At 41.2% G+C, this 20,103-nt stretch overlaps 1 protein-coding gene across 1 annotated transcript in view; it reads right to left on the bottom strand.

Moving 5' to 3' along the window:
- kiaa1549lb (KIAA1549-like b) overlaps positions 1-16,062 on the bottom strand; it is a 178,974-nt gene extending 162,912 nt beyond the window's left edge. The window contains exons 1-2 of the mRNA XM_050050330.1: positions 15,950-16,062; positions 15,278-15,593 (exon numbers count right to left, since the gene is read on the bottom strand). Coding sequence (XP_049906287.1) covers positions 15,278-15,593; positions 15,950-16,062 — 429 coding nt within the window. The remainder of the gene's footprint in view (positions 1-15,277; positions 15,594-15,949) is intronic.
- Positions 16,063-20,103: the final 4,041 nt, after the last annotated feature.

Below are 20,103 nucleotides of genomic sequence, written 5' to 3'. Positions count from 1 at the left end.
GTGTAGTGTGTTTGAAATTTAATTGAAATTAATCTCCTTTTATACTGTAAGACAATAGTCTATTATTTGTCTTATAAAACCAGACAAAACAGAGCTTCTCCTTAAAAGCTGGATGTGCATGCTGTGCTGGCTGCTGGTTTAGATTTAATTCAAGCACTAACTGGAAGCATATTCTGAGCTGTGCTCAGCACACGTAGACCTTGTTTACTGTACACAGCATGAACACGGCCGTCTTGGAGCAGAAAATACAACAACTTTTGGATAACTGGAGATATGAAATCTGGGAAAATCTGTTTAAACCGATCTGCTCCTTTCTTAAAAACTGTTTATTTTTTTGAGAGCGAGAGAGTCTGTAAGAACTGGAATAGGGTAGCCTGAATCATAATCCTACCAGCAGATTGTTCACATATGACAAAGTCCAACAGTGTATGTGAACAAGCCAATATGTCTAAAGATCTAATGTGCTCTCATTTTTGCCCACAGTTTTCTTACTGGCTTTGACAACTCAGGAAAATAGACAGACTTTACCTACTGTTTTTCTGCAGTAACTTCTAACTCAATAACCTATGGATAATTTACAATACATAGTCAGTGTAGCTATTTTTGCACAGCACATCAGCCGCATTTTCCAGTAAAGTAGTTATCCTAAAAGAAGAAGTTAAGTTGAAATAGGTTGCCATAATTATATATATTGTCTGTAAACTAGCACATCTGTGGTCTTGTGAAACACTTTTTCCAGTGAACAAATACATAATGGGGTATCTCAATGTGGCTGGTGGCAATGGGCAACAAATTCTTTCATCCTTTACTATAATGATCCACAGATGCACAATACACACAGCTGAAGGTCAACATGTAAGGTTTTGATCCAGATAAAGATGCTTCCATGCCTGCTTCCTGGTAGTTGTGTGTGTGTGTGTGTGTGTGTGTGTGTGTGTGAGAGGCAGAAGAAAACATATAGAGCAAAACAAAGAAAGCTTTATCTCTGCACTGTCATATTTTGGTCTGTATTGGCTGTGTTAGCAGAGCTTGGCAGCCCCAGCATTGCAGTAAAGGCCAACTCTTTCAGGTTACCTATCCCCTTTATTATTGCAGCCCTGAGCAATGGACACACACACACACACACACACACACGCACAAGTAAATCCTGCAACCTTGTACCTACCTAACTAAAGGTACACTCCCACCCACCCGCACGCAGATACAGGTGAGTTATCATTGCTTTGCCCTCAAGAGCACTATCACTCAAAATGTAATTCAGTCACAACTTGATATACTAGCGTGTGTGTTTGTTTGTGTGTATACTGTACGTATCAGCGTGTGTGTGTGTGTGTGTGTGTGTGTGTGTGTGTGTGTGTGTGTGTGTGGTGTGTGTGTATTGCGTATATGTGTGTGTGGGTGGGTGTGTGATATAATGGCAGGCCAAAGGGGGCAGAGAGAAATGGAGGGAGTCGAAACTCAAAGGTATTCTTTAGCTTTTATTATCACGATATTGCCAAGGGCAGAGAGAGGGAGAGAGAGAGAAGGAGAGGCAAAGATAGATGGAAAGAAAAGAATGATAACCAGTGAACAACAGAGGAATAAGAGGGAGAAAGAGACAGTAATCTCTTTTTTCCTTTGGGCTCGAGAAGTACTGCTCTTTGGCCAACACACTGTGTGTGTGTGTGTGAGAGAGTGCTTGCGTGCATATACAGTCTAATGTGCTTGTGCTGTATGCATTGAAAGTAGCTTTTTATAACTGAACCAGCTTCCTGTGCATCAATTATATTTATTTTTTGAAGTAGCAGTCTGAAACGATCTAGAAATGTGTTATGTCATGGCACAAAAGGAATATAACTGCTTCACAACGAAATCAGAGAGAGGGCACCATTGTTCCAGCAGATATGAACCTTGAGATTTTTTGCAGTGACAGATGGTGGAGCAATGGAAATACTGATGGTACCCAGCACCAAAGCCCTGCTCTGATTCCCAAACACAGACTGAGTGATGGAGGACCACAGTCAATATTGCATGCAGCATGATGATGACCACGTCATCCACCAAAATGTCAAGGCCTGCTGCAGATTTTCTGATCCAGACAGGGTTCGTGAGGCTTTTGCCTCTCCTTCACTGTCAGTGCATGTTGTTTACCAAATTGTAATAAGCCTGATGGAACTCAAATAAAGCTTTGTCATGGCTAATTTAACTGGGCACTCAGGCTGACTTTTTGGCCAAGTATGCCAAAGATCTCATTCCTTTGCTCAAGGTCATTATGGGACAGAATTTTAAAACGGAATGACATCTTGTTTACTAGATTGTATTGAGACTGTCTGAAAGAAACCCCAAACATGGACTCATCATGTGAATTCTACAGGTACTACTGTACAACTATGACCACAATACAGCAGTCATGGCGTTCATTTTAGGTGGTAAAGATATAATACAAAAAATAGGATTTCTACTTGTGTGTTGTATGTTGGGTGAAGATGCCTCATGGGAGGACCACAGAAGACCTGCAGCCTTGGGGGTGCCTATCAGTCTGGCCTATACAGTGAATTAAATACTGAAGATAGATTTTGGACTTACAAGTGAATCAACTCCTCCAGCCCATATGATCAAATATTGTTTGTTCCTACCTTTTAATGTGACCCACAGAAGTGCTTACTAAATTAGTGCCCCTGCTGGTGGAAGGAGATCAAAACATGTATGTCATATATGACCATTAACAGTCATAGTTTTAAAGGGTGTATACAATGTGAAATGGTTGCATTTTGGTTGGGTTAAGACAACAAAACTGCTTGGTTAGGTCTAGACAAAAAATCATGGTTTGGGTAAAAGTAAGTGTATTTGTTACTGGATGTAACATTACGCTAACTGGCGTTGCATACGTAATGTGAGCTACAGTTACATTGCATCAGTTAATGTAACTTGAAAGAACTCAACGTTTACTTTTTGTTTCACATGGGACACAAACAGAGGGCTCCTGGGTCAAAGTCCTGTGTTTGTTTGAGCCATCCATTTACCCCAACCTCCTCCTCAGACTTTGTCGCTCTTAATACTTTGCAACCTGAATTCTTCTTTTTTGCCCGCAACAATTACTACGGCCACCAGAGGCCGCCACTGATCAACAACCATTGAATATGTGCCACAGTAAGATGCTTGTACAGATGACCTATGTCATTTTATGGGGGAGGACAGTGTTGAATTAATGTATGCATTTTTGGCTATCTGTCATGCAATGTGCACATCTGATACTGTTAACATCGCAAATACTGATAAAGTACCCACATGATATGTGGTTCGTTACTTGGTGGGGCAGAAAAGGAAACTGCCCATCTTTCAAAAACCTGTTGTCATTATGTGGCTGCCTCAGAAGCTCAGCAAGTGATGTGGAGCTCCTCGGAGAACACTTAACCTTCAGGAGCTGCTGCAATAAAGGATGCACCAGCCGGACTTTTCTTTCCACAACATACCCTCCGCCTTTCATAGCCTGAGCGGCTTTGTCCTCATTCTCATGGCCGTAGTGGCAGCGTTGCCCTAGAAAATTGGGTTCATTCATAAGCCTTGATTAAGAAACTTTCCTCGGTTGGTAGAGTTCCTTCTGGGGACTTTTTTTCGCTTTCACTTGCAAACTTCCTTGCTGCATGCTTCAGCTCTGATACACTTTGTATTTGGATTTCTCCCTCTGAACTTGGTTAGGGGTTAATTTAACACAGGCACCCATACAATCCACAACACTTCTGACAGGTCAGTTCGGTGCCATGTGCAGTGTGGGGCATCTGTGGATCAAAAGGTAGGTCACATTGTCTCTGTGACTGCCGCTGCTCTCAGCATCTGCTCCATAACAGAGCTGAAGGAGGCCATCTGTCTGCAGCTGAAAATGCAGAATAACACTGAAGAATCAACAGAGCTTTTAAGTTCAGCTTAACATCTGAGACGTGCAGTCAGACACACATGAGAAATTGACCATTTTTAACATTAACACAATTAGACTTGGTGGAAAAGGAGCAGCCCATTGGGGGAGTTCTTCCAAAAAATGTGAGCAGCAACACAGATTCTGCAGGGCAAACTTAAAAAATATTACTCTTAAAATCTCTTACAAAACTCACACAAACATTTTATCTTGGTCACATTAACACTGCGTAAAAGGAAAGGCTGTGATGATGGGAGCAGATGTATACTGGCACAAGCTTTCAACAGCATAAAGCTGAGAAGAGTAATGACCACACTGTATAGCTGCATCGCTATGTTTGGATGTCATTAGTCAGCTATTAACCACAGTGGCGGTGAATGAGCCAGAGATTGTGAAGCATACATGAAACCACTGATGTCAATCAGCTAGTACAAGCACTAACAATGGTGTGGTCTCAAGTTGTTTATGTTGGGATGTGATATGTGTGGCCTTTGTTTGTGATTTCAGTTGTTTAAAAGCAACTTCAAGCCAGGGGTAGAAACAATTCTGGAAAAGGCAGTAAAAAAACTGAAAAAGAAAACTGCAGAATTTGAAAATAAGCCCTCCTCCAGCAGCCCCTCTCACCAGACAACCACAGACATATGCACTCACCTTATACAGTAACCTGACATTTTCCATATGATTTATTTGATTGTATTTCAGTGTAGAGTTGCATGCAGTGCTTTCACTCAGCACCTCATTGCCCTGCTATCTTTCTCTCTGTTTATCAGACCACATAAGAGACAAGAAATAGCAAGCTAACATTAGCCACCTTACCGTCCCTTTGTCTCACTGCTGTGGACTGATTCTCCAGGAGGAGAGCTGGCAGCAGCTCCTGATCTTTAGTTGTCAGCTGCAGCAGCTTGAATTTGGCCAGTTTTAACCCTCCTGTGCTGGGTGCCGCAGCAGGTTGATAGCCAGCGATAGCCAGGTCTAACTTGTGTAACAGCAGCAACAGAAAGTTTGCTGATTCAGCGGGAGGTCAGGGCTGTCCCGTTCCCCAGAGCTAAGGTTTGCACTGGCTGGATTTGGGGTGCTACCCACTGTCCTCCTGGCAAAGACATCTGTTGCAGCTCGGAGTGAGGTGGAGGACACACTGGTTTCCGGTTTGTGAAGTTGAAGCTGGGGCTGTTTGCAGAAGGATAAAGTATTAGCAACGTTTTCTTTCCATCTCTCAAAAGCTTTGCCGATACTGACACGTATTTTATTTTGCTTATTTTTAGACTCTCTCATAGACCCTCTTTTTGAAAAGTCTGTCTTCCCTTTTTGGGTAACTTTGCTGTGTAGGCAGTTGTTGCAAATGCTGGAATAACAACTTCCTCTGCAAGATTCTCTCCATTGAATCAGGCTTTCATCGAAGGGACGAGCATACGCATCTGCATTTGTCAAACAGCCAGGATGAACGCCCTCTCTGTGAAATGACATGTGATTGGCCAAAGTCTTTCATCGGGCTGGATTATCTCAAGCCTGAAAACGGAGCCAAGAGGAGATGGAGAGGTTTAATTTTCTCTCAGTCCCCTTCAATTACAATATGCTCAGAGTTTGTTATAGGATTTTTGCCCAATGAGGCCAAAATGAAACTGCCTACCTCAGCTTTAATACCCCAATTTAGCTTGAATACAGTCCCGTGACAAATGAAAAATAAAAAATGAATATCATCACTGTTCTAAACAACAACATACTGACTTAATAGCACCATGACTATTCTGCTGTCTCTATCTTCTGATTTTGGTCACAATCATTGTAGGAGCAGATCATGAAATTTTGTATATTGTTTGGTGAATTGGGTCTCATGGTGATTGGCAGTTTTACCTATGTAAGGTAGGAACCTTTGTGTCTAGGCAGGTGTTTCCACTGGAAGAAGAAAAACAGTTTTAACTGTTGTGCAGCAACACGCTGAACGTTATGTGAGGATGTTGTCCGATAAAGTCTACCAGTGGAGGTTTTTGGATGTAAAATAAAGTAACTATGTGCATCAAAAGGCAATTTGAGCAGGACTTTGATTCATCTGTTGCGGTAATGTAAAGCCCGTCAACTAGGTTTTCCTGTTTAAACACCTCAGTGGCTTAAAGCATTGGCTTAGCCTCTATAATCATAAAGCTTGACAATGTGGCAGCATCAGGTTCTGACACGACTCTTTTAAATTGACACAATTATAATTCTTGCATATCAGTACTCACAGGATTTTATTATATACTGATAAGCTGCATAAAGTCCAGGTTGCTAAATACCAGAGTTTCATGGTTCCAAAAGAATCAGTATCTTAAAGTCCTGTTGGATGCCTCTTTTTCACATCATCATCCTTCAATATAAAATTGATCGCACAATCACATTGAAGGTATTTTAAATTGTGTTCCCATTCTCTTTTACTCATGTTATTCTGCCTTCTAGACTAGGGGTGTAAGCAGGTGATAAGAATGGATGGCAGCCAAATACGTCCATCACATAATGAATACATCATGATGGGTAGAGAAATTGATGATAGCTGCTCAGCCTGTTGACAGGCCTAAGAGCCAAGTGTCTACAGACTGCAATAGACCAACAAAAACACAAACTCTACTTCACAAATTAGCTTATGTGTTAGGTCCCTGGGCCCCGGATAAGCCCCCAATTCACGTTATGTCCTAAGTCTAGGGGAAACCTAGACATGACATGCTGCATGAAAAATGTCCAGCTGCATAGTATGAATCAAACTTTAAAGTTTCAAAGTAATTTGATAAAACCTGAGAGATGAGAAAACAACAAACCAAAGTTAGCTTTACCAAACACTAAACTTCCGTAGGGAAAACAAAATATAAAATAGATGACACGTCTTTAACCTGAACCCCAAACCTAAACCCCAAACCTCCCCCCCAAAAACCAGGAGAATAATGTTCCACAAAAAAGGGCCTCTATTGTTACTGAACTACTATGTTAGTATTCTGTATGTACAAACAACAAAGTAATACAAGCCAGCCAAAGTTTCTGACACAAGAAGCCATTTCAGACTGATACAAGGTCAGTTCAAAGTCAGAAAACTGCTACTCTGTTTACAGAAACCCACTGCAATACAAACAGAACTCAATTATGGCTTCAGTTGTTGGAGGTGGCAGAGGTGGAGGTGAGCAGGTAGCTTAAACAGGATGATTTCAAAGGCTTGTCCAATCTGAAGGCAACAATCCCTTCAAACGGACCAATCACGGGTCATAACCTGTTGCTCATCACCCTTTCAGAAAGAGAGGTGGAAGAGAGAGGGGGAGAAATCTGTCAAATCAAACATCAAGACATGTATGACCCAGGCTCATAACAGTGGTCAATCCAGTGGAAGGGAATAGAAGAACAATGTGTGTTCCCTGCTGGTTTGATTTTTCCCAATTAGCCTCATCTGTCCTGGTGGATCCATAGTTAATAACCAAGTTATCTACACTGCTCATTAAGACTTCCCAAGCATTGTGTGCCATCAACAACAAACACAGTCTGTCTCATAGTTTTTGTTTTTGCTCCCACATCTTCTGAATATGGAAGAGGGTGTGTCTCCTGTCTCAGTGTTTAACAGACTAGTAATTAACTAGTGGTCTCTTATCTTCTCGCACTGACAGAGTTGTCAAAAAAGCTATGAGTCACATAGACAGCGATGGAGAGTTGGAGGGAGATGCAGGCAGATACGGTTACATACACGGACATGAGAAGAAACTATGTTTTTATTAATACTTTAAAGGGGCCTCTGTGAGTCTCTTGTCACTTCATGTTGACAGAGACATGAAAATGTGTCTGAACACATGAGTCATACAGTTAAGTACTGGAGAAAAAGAGAGAGCAGTTTGCGGTTGCTGTGTGACTGCGTTTAAACATTCTTTATTGTTGCATGTGTCATTGTTATGTGCTTCTTTCGGGCTGCTTGTGCCTCAGTATTACTTCAAATTCATTGTCAGTTTTTTTTTTTCTTTTTTTCGTCAGTGCACTGATTTCAAAAGTGTAAATCTCACATTACAAGAAGAGGAGAAAAACAGAGCACAGAGAGAAGGACAGAAAAAAGGCAAAGAGTGGATGAGGAGAAACAGAGGGCAGAAATGAGTGACAGCAGGAGGAATGGAAACACAGAGAGATGAGTGGGATTTCAGATGAGAGAGAGACTGTGGAAAGAAAGGAAAAGGAGAGAGAGGGAGAAATTGAATGGGATATCAGATGAGTGGGCCATTAGTCACTGCCTTCTTGCTTCCTGCTGTGACTGTGTTTCCATGGTGATAATTAGCATATCAGACATTAACCCCGCCTCCACAGCCCTCGGTGTCTTGTTAACCAATTAACTTCTGAGTCAGCGAGGACTAAACCAGAAGGAACAGAAAGTGAATATAAAAGCCAATCACCAACTGTAAGAAAATCAGATCCAACACCTGCCTTTGCGTCACCGCTTGAAGAGTTGAGCTCTTTCATAAAATAGTTTCTAAGTTTGGACTTAACAAAAAAGCTGGCATGAAAGGAACATTTAGAAAGTCTTTAATTATTTTAAGTTCTTAATTTACAAACTATGTAATGTACTCTTCCAAACTGGATATGAACAGTTTAAGCAAGGCTGATAGATGATCATTGAGCACTGATCTGATCATAAGCATCAGTACATTGAGGAAAAGGTAAACGTTCTCACCACATGGTTCATTTAGTACCTGTTCTTTTGGTATCACGTGGACCTTATCAGCAGATGACGGAATTAATTCAGGTGTCGTGCATTTATGAATGTCCAATTTTCCATTTTTATCAAGGTAGTCTCACTTTCAACTAGTCCAATACAGACACTTGGTCTTCGGCTCTGCATCAAACACAGACGCACCAAAGGATCCTTTAGTGGCAGTAAGATGCACTGGACAGCGGCCATTGTTTGATGTTATAAGAGTGACAAAGTCCACATGGGGTGGGTGAGAGGAGTGGTGGATGGGTCAGACAAACTCCAGGCTTTCACCCAGGACACCGCTGTTTGTGTCTCGTGGTTAACATAAAGGTAACAGGAGTTATTTTGATAAGAACAAAGTGTGCTAGTATGTGGAGCATACTGAGCTAGCATGTATGTCAGGTGACATTAGATTATGTTAGTAACAAACTAGTCTCTAGATACCGACTCTACATTCAGTGAATGTAGAGTCTGTAGGCAAACCCCAGAGATCTTGCCTCCAGAAGAAGAGCCCTGGTTTCTGGTGCTAGGCAGTTTGTAGTCCGCATGATATTGATCAGTCACGTTTGAGCCGGCTGCAGTTGTTGCCAGGTTAAACGCTCCGTGTGGTGAACTTACGAGGCGGAACATAATTGGGGTCACTGCAAACTCTGAATCCATCGCAATGGTTCAACATATTTACTTATATATAAACGGAAGTTGGAAACAGAAATTCGCCTCCTCAAACCGGAATGCCAAAACATCGGGGATCTGCCCCCAGAGGCTGTATCGCCGTCTGCTGGAAGTCAGACGCCGAATACAGCCAATGGGTTCCGAGAATGGTAACAAACCTACTTATTTTCAGTCAAACCATTTTTTTTTCTAAACCTAACCACAACCTGTAGTTACCTAAACCTAACCAGGAAATAAACCTTAAAAATAGTTTGGTTTTTTTTTAAACATACGTTCTAAGTTTATTTTGAAAAGCTGCTTTCATTTAACCAGTGGGAACTGAACATTTCCTGTTAAAACAGAAATTTATTTTGAAAAGACAGAATAATGACCAAAAATTGATACGCCCTTCCCGTCATCCAAAACTGAAGAAAGAGCGCTTCATATTTCAACACGTAGGGCCATTGATCAAGTGTCAGTGTTTGATAAGCTGGGAATGAGACTGTGTTGTTTTCATCTACACTACTCAAAAAAAAGTACACTTAATCGTCACAGTCTAACACCAAGTCAGTTAAACTTCAGGAATATAAATCTGTCCATTTTGGAGGCGCAAGTGATTGTGAATAAGTTTCACCTCCTTGGCTGAAAGTGACAGTGAAAATAATAGTATTAATGATAAATTCATACAAAACTAATAGAGTTTCAGACCTTTAGGGAAAAAACAGAATACCTCAAAAGTGGTGGTTAAAAAATCAATAAATAATAATCCATAAGTAATCTACACAAAAAAAAACAACAAAAAAAAAAACAACAGCAAGCGGTTGAAGCCACAGTGCACGTCGAGTTTTACATCATCTGTCAAAAAGCAATTTCAAAAATCACTTGCAGCCCTTTTATTGTCCCGTGATATTTTAATACTATCACTTCTCAGCTCTCGAAAGGTATTGGATGTTCTGTGACCCGAATAACTTCCTACTATGCTTTAACACAGGATAACAAACTTTAAATCAGGATGCAACATACGTGAGTATAGACATAAAGAGCAGCCCTCAAGATACAGTGGTTGAGTGAGAACTGGAGGGGCGCTAGTTCAATCTCCAGACCTAACAGCTCTCTGGTTCCTGTGTGATAGGACCAGTTGATGGGTGCCTGTTAAAGTGCCCTTGAACAAGGCACTGAATCACAAACTAGTCTGGTGACACTGCACTGACTGCCAGCCCTCTGCTCTCGCTCTTCTGAAGAAAAGTTTGTGAAAGGACGATGTATTCTGCAATGAAAGGTGGCTGCTCACAAAACAATTCTAAAGTGCCCTTGAACAAGGCACTGAATTCCAAATTCCTCCAGGGGTGTTGCATCGCTGCCAACCCTGTGCTCTGTGAAGAAATGCCTGTGTGCATATATATATATATACTATGTAGGAGGAGTATGCAGAAAAGGCGTTCAAGGTACTTCAACACAAAGAAGAGAGCCCTGATTCAGAGGTTTACCTTAAACACTGAAGAAATCAAATAAGAAATATGAAAGGATTCTTATAAAAATGTCCGAATACCATTCAAACATTTATGGTGATTTTATGTTTGTGTGAAAGGCTCAACAACAAAGCGCTTTACATAAGACATCAAAGACATGAAGAAAAAAAAGACATGAGGCAATATAAAAAGACAAAATAAAAAGACACATTTGAACAGGATTTAAAGAGTAAAATAAAATCCAAGATAAAAATAAGCTAAAATAAATTTGAACAGATAAAAGATGAGATGAATAATTACAGTGCAGTTACAGTTTAGTTCAAGATATGAATAAATAGCCCCAAATTTATTTTAATAAAAGGCTGTGGCAAAAAGAAAAGTATTTAGCCTTGATGTAAAAGAATTGAGAGTTGGAGCAGGGAATTTGTCCTAATATCTGGTGTATAAAAACTGAATGCTGCTTCTCCATGTTTAATGTTGTCTCTGGGGTCAGTAAGCAGACTTGTCCCAGGGGATCTGAGAGGTCTGAAGGGCTCATGAGGGAGCAGTAAATCAGAAATGTATTTGGCCTTGTACTTTACAGTACTTTGTAAACCAACAAAAGAGTCTTTCTTTTCCCATGTGTTAATTATTTGACACATAGGAAGCCAGTGTAAAGATCTGAAAACTGGACTGAGTCACTCTCCTACTCATAGTGGGGAATCTAGCAGCAGCATTCCAAATCAGCTGCAGTTGTCTAATTGACTTTTTAGAGAGACCTGTGAAGACCGTGTCACAGTAGTTGTACCTACTGGAGATAACTGCAAGGGCAGGTTTTGCTAAATCCCACTGAGAGCTCTTAGTCATGGTATATTCTTAAAGTTATAATTGTCTTAATGTGGCCATTGAAATTCAGGCCTGAGTGTGTAACTATGCCAGGATTTCACACTTCCTTTGAGGTAATGTTAGGGACTGACACTGAGCACTGACTTTTAACCATTCTTGTTTGGCTCCAAAAATCATATCTTTTTTTCAATGCATTTACACAGTGCTTTTATGTGTGTCATTTGCATAATCATGGTAAGAAATTTAGCTGTTCTCCATAATCCGAGCTAGTGGAGGCATGTAGATATTGAAGGAGGCCCAGGAATGGAGCCATGGGGAACTCCAGGCCATTTTTACACAATCAGATGTGTACTTATCAGTCCACACAAAATATTCCCTATCATTCAAACAGGATTTAAACCAGTTATCGCTGTGCTAGAAAGTCTAAGTCTGTCTGTGGCAAGGTCAATTACCACATCTAAAGACTTGTATAGTCTGCGAAGGTGTTCAGTTGTTAAAAAAAAACACAATTTTTAGTGATTTTACCTAAAAATAGGAGGTTTGATGTGGGCCTATAATTGCTCATTAGTGAGATTAGTAACAACAGTTTTCAGGGCCTGTGGGAAATAGCCTGACAAAAGCGTGTGTTGACTATTTGTAGAAGATCTAATGGCAGTTAAAACATGTTTGAAAAAGTCTGTAGGGAGTTTATCAAGGCAGCAGGAGGAGGATTTCAAATGTTGCACAGTTTCTTTCATGCGTGTATATTTGTTTAAATTGTGTCTTGCCTATAGAAGTGATCTTAAGGGGCCTCGGTACAAACCCCTATACCTGACATGGAGGAACTGACACCTTGTCAAATTTTCTGAATTTTGTCAGTGAAAAAGAAACCAAACTTATTGCATGACTTGGTGGATCAAAGTTCAGGGGCTACTGACACAGGAGAGTTTGTCAGTCTGTCAACAGTAGTGAATAAAGCATGTGCTTTATTGTTGTATTTGGCAGTGATGTCAAAGAGGAAGGAATGCCTTTCATTTCTTGGTTAAAAGTTATAAATGCAAAGCCTCATTTTATATAGTAGATGTCATAATTGACCTACAGGAATGTGCTTTTTGCAACCTCTTTTCAGCTTTTCAAATTTTTACTTACTTAGTTTTGTCAGGGCAATGCCATCAATAACATTTGTAATTGTAGAGTGGAAATGATCCACAAGAGATCCAAGAGAGGGCAGGTGTGGAAAAGAAAGCTGGTATGAATAATATACTGGTGTTTTCAGTGATATACTGTTGATTACCTCTGTCTGAACATTGGTGTGCACAGAGATAGTCATCTCAAAGAAACACAGGGATGTTCAGGAAAAAGAACACCGGGCACCACGACCTAAGAAATTTTTTGAGTTAATTGTTAGAGATGATTAAATCCTTAGTGTGCCCTTTATTGTGTGTGATCTTTGTCACATGGTTAGTCAGCTGTCTGTCCTGCTGTCAACATGAATGTCCAGTACAGTCATCACATTGCACAGTATTTAAGTGGCTTGCAGATGCTTAATTATAAAGCTCTACAAGAGGAACTCAACTGAAGAGCAACAAATTCAGAAGAAGAATATTTTCCACTTGCAATGAAAATAATTCTGATACAAAATGTTACCTCCACATGCTTCCCTATGCACTCTGGCTTTGTCCGTGAAACTTGGGGAGGGGTTGACTCAATAAGAGTTGTTGCACTGCTGTCTTAGTCTAACCAAGTTTCAAGGTCTTGTAGAAGTGGTGCAAATCTGTTTATACACTTGGTTGTTGGGGAGGTTTGTTGCTAGTTCTCCCTTACACAGCTGTCCATGGCTGTGTCCTACTAAGCACAGGGGTTGATGAGGTGTTCTGCCTGGATGGTAGTGCAGGTGCAGGCCAGTGTTGCAAATCTCAGGGCGCTGGACTACAGCAACACTACATTTTCCCAAGGAATTTCTTTACTCTTCGGCCAAGCACAATTGTGTGTGTTTGTAAGCACAACTGCATTAATTGTGCTGCACTCATCAGTATTTGTAGAAATTAGCAATGGGTCAAATGATCACGTGTAATGTGAGAGTGATCGTTCGTAGTGACCCACAGGGGATTATCACCTGACTCGGCAGTTACCCTCAGTTCTGTGGTGCGCTACAGAGTCTTTCAGCTCATTGTTTTGCTTCTGCAGCCTGCAACTTTACTGTTCTGTGTAAGTCCCACTGCTCTCATCAACCTCATTTCCAGCCCCAGCAAGCAGCATTTTTCCACAAAAAAGCCTTGATAAACCAACAGTACACTACCTGCCCAGCACTAAACAGCAGGCAGACAAAGTAGCTGGTGAATTAAGAGGAGTATCTGGCATAGAGAGCGAGATATTTCCTTTAGGAGTTGTTGGAGAACAGACCAGAGCTAAAAGGAGATAGTACAGCGGATAAGCTCTCAAATTATGAGGAATTGTGCACTTTTTGAAAACAGCATGAAATTTCTACCATAGTTTGTACATACCATAAGGTTTATTTTCAGATGTGGAGGGAAGTCAGGTTTGACCTCTGAGGCCCAGGAGAGGTCAAATTCAAGATGGCTGCCAATAATATTCAAATATGCTTAACTTTGGAACCAAACACAATAGAAAAACATTTAAGGTGTCATTTCCAACTAAGTTTAGGGTGCCCATTCAGTTAGTGATACTCCTGAGGTCAGTGGAATTCAAGAAAATGCATTTAGGTCAAGGTCAAGGTAGAAATTGACTTACAAAAAACAAAATATTTCCCCCTCTTTTTTAATTTTTTTTAATTAACCCCAAAAATATTTCAATTACTTTATACTCTCATGTATTATTCAGTAATTAGTTATCATTTACTGGGATGTGTGGTTATTTTTTCCAGCTAAGCACATCATTATCAGCAGATGGCCCTCTAGAGCATCAGTAGCTAATGCCAGTAGCGATGTAGTCAGTAGGCAACATGAAGAATAGGCTACAGTATGCACAAGTGACAAGACAGAGAGCACTTCTGACATAAATATCCTACCAGGTAAACTGACTGACTATGTACAGACAATGGCCATGTTTCCCAGTTAAGAGCGATCTTAAGACTTAAGAGCACAGTTAAGAACGTCTTTGGTAAGAAGGGTTGCTAAGGGTTGCTTCTTAAAGCCTCTGGAAACCCAAATCCACAATAGCCTTTTAAAGACCAAAACACACCGGCGGCGTCATATGACGGCGGCGGCATTGACGCGAGTCAAGTGCTGCCCCCAACACACACAAAAAGCGTCGCGCTGCAGGGCGTCAACCAGATTTCTATTGCACACTCCAGTCCGCTAGGCTGGGAAGTACAAAATAGTTTTCAAGGGTGGCGACGCTGGAAAAATAGGACAGTAGCGTAAAGTGCCGCGGTGCGGCACGTCGATGCGCGCCGAGCCGCCGCTGGTGTGGGTTTGTAAATAGAAAATAATGGGGGCGGCTGTTTTGGCCTTAACTATGTAATTTAGGGTCTTATATACACAATATTAAACATGTAAAAACAATTAGAAATCAGTTTCCATCCAAATTCGAAATATCTGTCTTTTAAGTTTTTGTACATTCTTGAAATTGAGTTTGATTTGGCCGTGGTTATCTCTGAGATTTATTACGTAATGAATTCAGTTGTCTCATCCCGCCCCCCTGGGGGCAACGCAATAAAACCTTTCTGCTCCAGCTAAATCTGCCTCTTTGAGTCTGAGCCAACAAACAGCTTTCTAGTCTGATGTTTAGAAAATACAGATCGTAAACTGGCTGAACCGCTCGGCTGCGACCCAGCGGAGGCTCTGCCCCCGGCGGGCTCCCAGCAGCACTCGAATCAGGTTGACCGGCTCCAGAGCCCGGACAATCTGAGCCTTTGCAGCTCATGGAGCTGCAGAAAGAGGCGGCTTGTGAGCGGCCGGGCTTGCCCCGCAGAAAGAGGCGGCTTGTGAGCGGCCGGGCTTGCCCCCCGGGCCTGGTGCCGGTGTCGGCTCGCGGGGAGGGGACGTAATGTGCACCCTTCCTCACCCCTAACCCCAACCCCAAGCAGTTAGCTTTGCTACACAAAAACATATCCCCAATCGCGGAGGTGATGCTGCGGGAAACAACACAGTTTTAGCCGGGGGGGAACATTATTCGAGGTGGGCAAATACTTCTACACAACGCCAGAGAGACGGCCGGCTGGCACCGGTCTCTCCCGCTTTGAGGGTCGGTGTGTGTCAGAGTAAAGACATATTTAATCTATTAAGACTGGATGTGTTTGAATGACAAAAGGCTATTATCAGAAAAACGGAGCAGATTTATGTTTTCAATGAAAACCTATCTCAGTGAAGAAAGGCAAAGCACTAGCCTCCCGTTGTCATTCATCTCAGCTAACATTGCATGTAAAAGTTATGCTAACTATTCTACGAAGTAACATTAATATGAATCACAAAACATTTTGAAACTTACCATTCAGTGACCACCTGAAAGGAATCATTTTCAGCTGGCAGGGCTTCTGCTTCATCCTCTGAATCATCAGAGGGCTCAAACACGTACGGCTGGATTAAATTTGTGGCAGCCATTGCTGAGCCAGGGAGATGTCAATCAAAACGAGGGAGCTGTCAATCAGAGCGTTATCTGCCACGCCCACTCTGCCCTGGCAGGTGGTCTAAACAGCAAAATGAGCTGTTTTTAAACCAGGTTTTTCTAATATGAATGAATTATAAATAGTTATGAATGGTTATTTTCACTCAGACTTTTGTGGATGATTAATGAGACACTAAAATTTGATATAATATATGCATTTTTACTATTTCAGGCTGTGTTTCCAAAGGCTTTAATGCCCTTCTAAGGATCGCTCTTAAGATCGCTCTTTAAGAAGCTCTTAACAGGAGCTGTCCACTACCGCGGTGCTGAAACAATCGATGTTAGGCAAATCGATCACCCACCACTTAATCAGCGCATAAGTCACACACAGCGCTGCTACCTAATGTACTAATTCCCTGCTGCTCGTGTGTATGTGTGTTCTAATAATTCTAATGAAAAACTAAGACGATAAATATTTGTTAATGACCTATTTTCATGATGAAAACAAGACTACAACTAAATAAGAAGTAGTCTTGGTAAGAGAATCATAAGGAAATGTATTATATTTAAACAAAAAAAACACAGACACCTTGCTGAGGCTGGTGCCGTCTCCCACCACGTCCAGTCCAGCTCCCCACTGCGTAAGAATGCAGCACTGCCAGGCATTGCACCTCCGGGCTGAGGGCAAAATTGCACCAGGTTGCCCTCCGGATGTGTGGAGACACGAGTTGATGAGGCGTTGTATCTCGGTACTTCATTTGGACAGCCTGGTCTGACAGCATGTCGAGTGGGCTGAAGTACTGACGCACAAATGCATTTACATATACGGTTTGGCTTCGCACACAGCGACACTGTTGGTTAGCAACGAGAATTTGCTGTAAAGCAGCCATGGTATCTCACACGTGTGATGTGGCAACGCCTTTATATAGAGTAGCGGGTGGAGCATCCATTGATGTGGTTCCAGCTGAGCTCAATTACACCTGTCAGTTTGGAGGGTGGATGTGTTTCTGTTGTGCTCTGATGCATTTTTTGGATGTGGTAAACTATCTCAACTGTATGTGCGGACAAATTATGATAGATGATAGTCATGATGTTTCATTTTATTTGTGTGCCTGATGTGCACAGCACATACAGGAACACACTTGTTATTCCTCATACTTATTTGTCTTCTTCTTATTATTTTTCTTCCGCCAGATTTCGGTGCGTAACTTGTGCCACAGCTTTGAGCGCACATAGGGTCTTCATAAAACATATAGATTCAAGATTCAAAGTGTTTATTGTCATATGCACAGTAAGGACATGTGTTTCCCAGCAGAATGAAATTCGTTCTTTTCTGTCACCAATTAATGCTAAACAATATAAATCTGAAGTATAAAATAGATTTTAAAAAAACCAGAAAAAAATTACCACGAAAAACAGGGAAAAAATTACACAGAAAAACAGAAAATATTAATAATATTAATTAGTCAGAAAGCTTAGTGAAATATTAATTTGCCTGACGCGGCTGGATCTGTGAGCATTTGGTCGCTAAGAAGACTGTTAAGAGTGGGTTAGCTCGATTTTACAACTCCTTCTTAGTGAAAGATCTTCTTAAGCTAAGAGCGATCTGGGAAATGTGTTTTTCTTTCACAGGAGGCTTAAGAGCGTTCTTAAGAAGCTCTTAGCGCTAAGAGCCATCTGGGAAATGCCGCCAATATAAGTATACTTGAGTAAAGCCTTAACATGCAAATACATTGAATTTGATTGTAGCCAGGAATGAGTCTGCCTAGTTAGTTAGCTATCTAGCTTCTGTGGTAAAAAAACAAAAACAAAAAACACGGGCACTGATCAAAATAATTCTGCTAGCTAGAGATTTCAGCTTCGTCATTTGTGTGAAGTAGGACTATAGCTGAATTAATGGTGATAGCAAAGTAGCCTAGTTCAATACTGTGCCGCTGGTATCAAACAGGCTTGAGAGCTAATAGCTGGCATGTAAATGTAGACGTGTTATTAGTGATTTCAAAGCAAGTTTCAGTATAAGAAGCATAGTAGATCTACTGAAATATTGTAAGTAAATACATTTTTAATGATCATTATCATTACTGTTATTATGTTGGAATCTTGGAAATAAACCATCTTTTTGCACCTTTTAGCTCACTCCATCTGCATAATTTGACCATGACTTTGACCTTTCTTGAATTCTGGTGATTTCAAAAGTATCATCAACTGAATGGGCACCTTAAATTTAGTTGGAAATGACACCTTAAATGTTTTTTCTACTGTGTTTGGTTCCAAAGTTAAGCATATTTGAATATTATTTGCGGCCATCTTGAATTTGACCTCTCCCGGGCCTCAGAGGTCAAATCTGACTTCCCTCCACATCTGAAAATAAACCTTATGGTATGTACAAACTATGGTAGAAATGTCATGCTTTTTTCAAAAAGTGCACAATTTATCTGCTAATCTGCTGTATATGGAGCTTTATCCCTATCTTTATTCAAGAGAATGGTCTATCAGTTTGAAAGCATTATTTATTGATTTCACGTTCAAAAACCCTGCCCTCGCTCTCAAATAGCCTCTGCTTGCGCTTGGATCTACTCTGTTTCTGCTCAGACTGTGTGCTCACACTCAAATACCATGTTGCTCACACTCAAATACCATGTTGCTCGCACTCAGATACCATGTTGCTCGCACAGATTTCCTGCTCGAGCTTCAGCTTTTCTCCTCAAACTGTTTCTGTGTGCTCGTGGAATTTCTGCTCTCAGATTTCTGCCCTGCGCTTGGATTTTTTTGTGTAACAACCCTGTCAAAATCCCCCAACCAATCCACCTTATTTTTCACGAAAACAGAGCTAACTGGAGTAGTTTCATGTCGTATCCGACAACGGGAGGTTTTTAACAGATGACGTCCTGATGTTAGCTTTGCTGCTGCTGTTAGCTGTCCCTGTCAGCTGCAGATTGTGATTTCGCAAAACTGAATAAATACCACACATAGCAACACAAAACTGCTTTGCTAGCTCAATCATGTTGTAACGGCTGGATGGTTGATGCGTACATGCTGATTCGGGTGCTATCAGAGCCGATCCGCACATCACTATGGCTTTATAATCAACTCAGTCAATAAAAACAACCCGTCCTGTGTTAGGAGTGTATGTCGCCGACAGAAAGAAAGAAAGAAAAGGAAAAAAAGAGACAGAAAAGCAGCGTATACCTCACATATTTATTTCTCACAGTTGAGAGAGCGTGATGTTGTACTGTGATATCGTCACGGCTGTGATTGTCTTCGGCACTCGGCCTGCGGCCTCGTGCCTACAACCGAATCGCAGCTGTGACAATATCACAGTACAACATCACTCCCTCTCGTGTGATATTGCTTAATCGTCACGGCTGTGATTCGGTCATGGGAACTATGGCACGAGGCGGCAGGCTGAGTGCCGAAGACAATTACAGCCGTGATGATATACAGTACAACGTCACGACCTCGAGTGTGATATTGCTTTTATACAACAGTTCAACAACAGCTTAAACAGCAATGCTGAGTAAGGAAATGTTAACAAAAGGTGATGATATAAATTATTTAAGTACGTTATGTAGCTCCGCGAAAAAAAAAAAAAAACAGTTCCCCCAGTCTGTTGCTAGGCAACACAGCACACACGCCAGAGCGATAGATAGATATATATGTTATATTTATTGCTCTGACACGCGCCAGGAACTCACAAACTACTTTGTATTTACACTGATCTGCAACTGTGTAACTTCGTCCAGTTCGGCTGATGAAACGTTAGCAAACCTGGATGTTGGCACGGCCGGATTCAAACACACCTGGAGGTCTGCACTTTAGAGTCCTGGCTTTCCTTTTCCTCGTCCTTCAACCTTCCGACAAACGATCAATAAAAGAAGCTGCGCTCAGTGGGCGCTCCTTCATTAATATTCATATGCTTCGTTAACTACGACCTTTAATCATTTAGGTCGGGCCTTTTAAACTACAAATATTTCACCATTCAATGTGAGAATTCAATGCTAACATTCAAAACTAGCTTGACTGTTACCATAGCCTAT

Source organism: Epinephelus moara, chromosome 1 (assembly GCF_006386435.1).
Source record: "Epinephelus moara isolate mb chromosome 1, YSFRI_EMoa_1.0, whole genome shotgun sequence".
Lineage (NCBI taxonomy): Eukaryota > Metazoa > Chordata > Actinopteri > Perciformes > Serranidae > Epinephelus > Epinephelus moara.
This window is presented reverse-complemented; position numbering and strand designations above follow the sequence as displayed.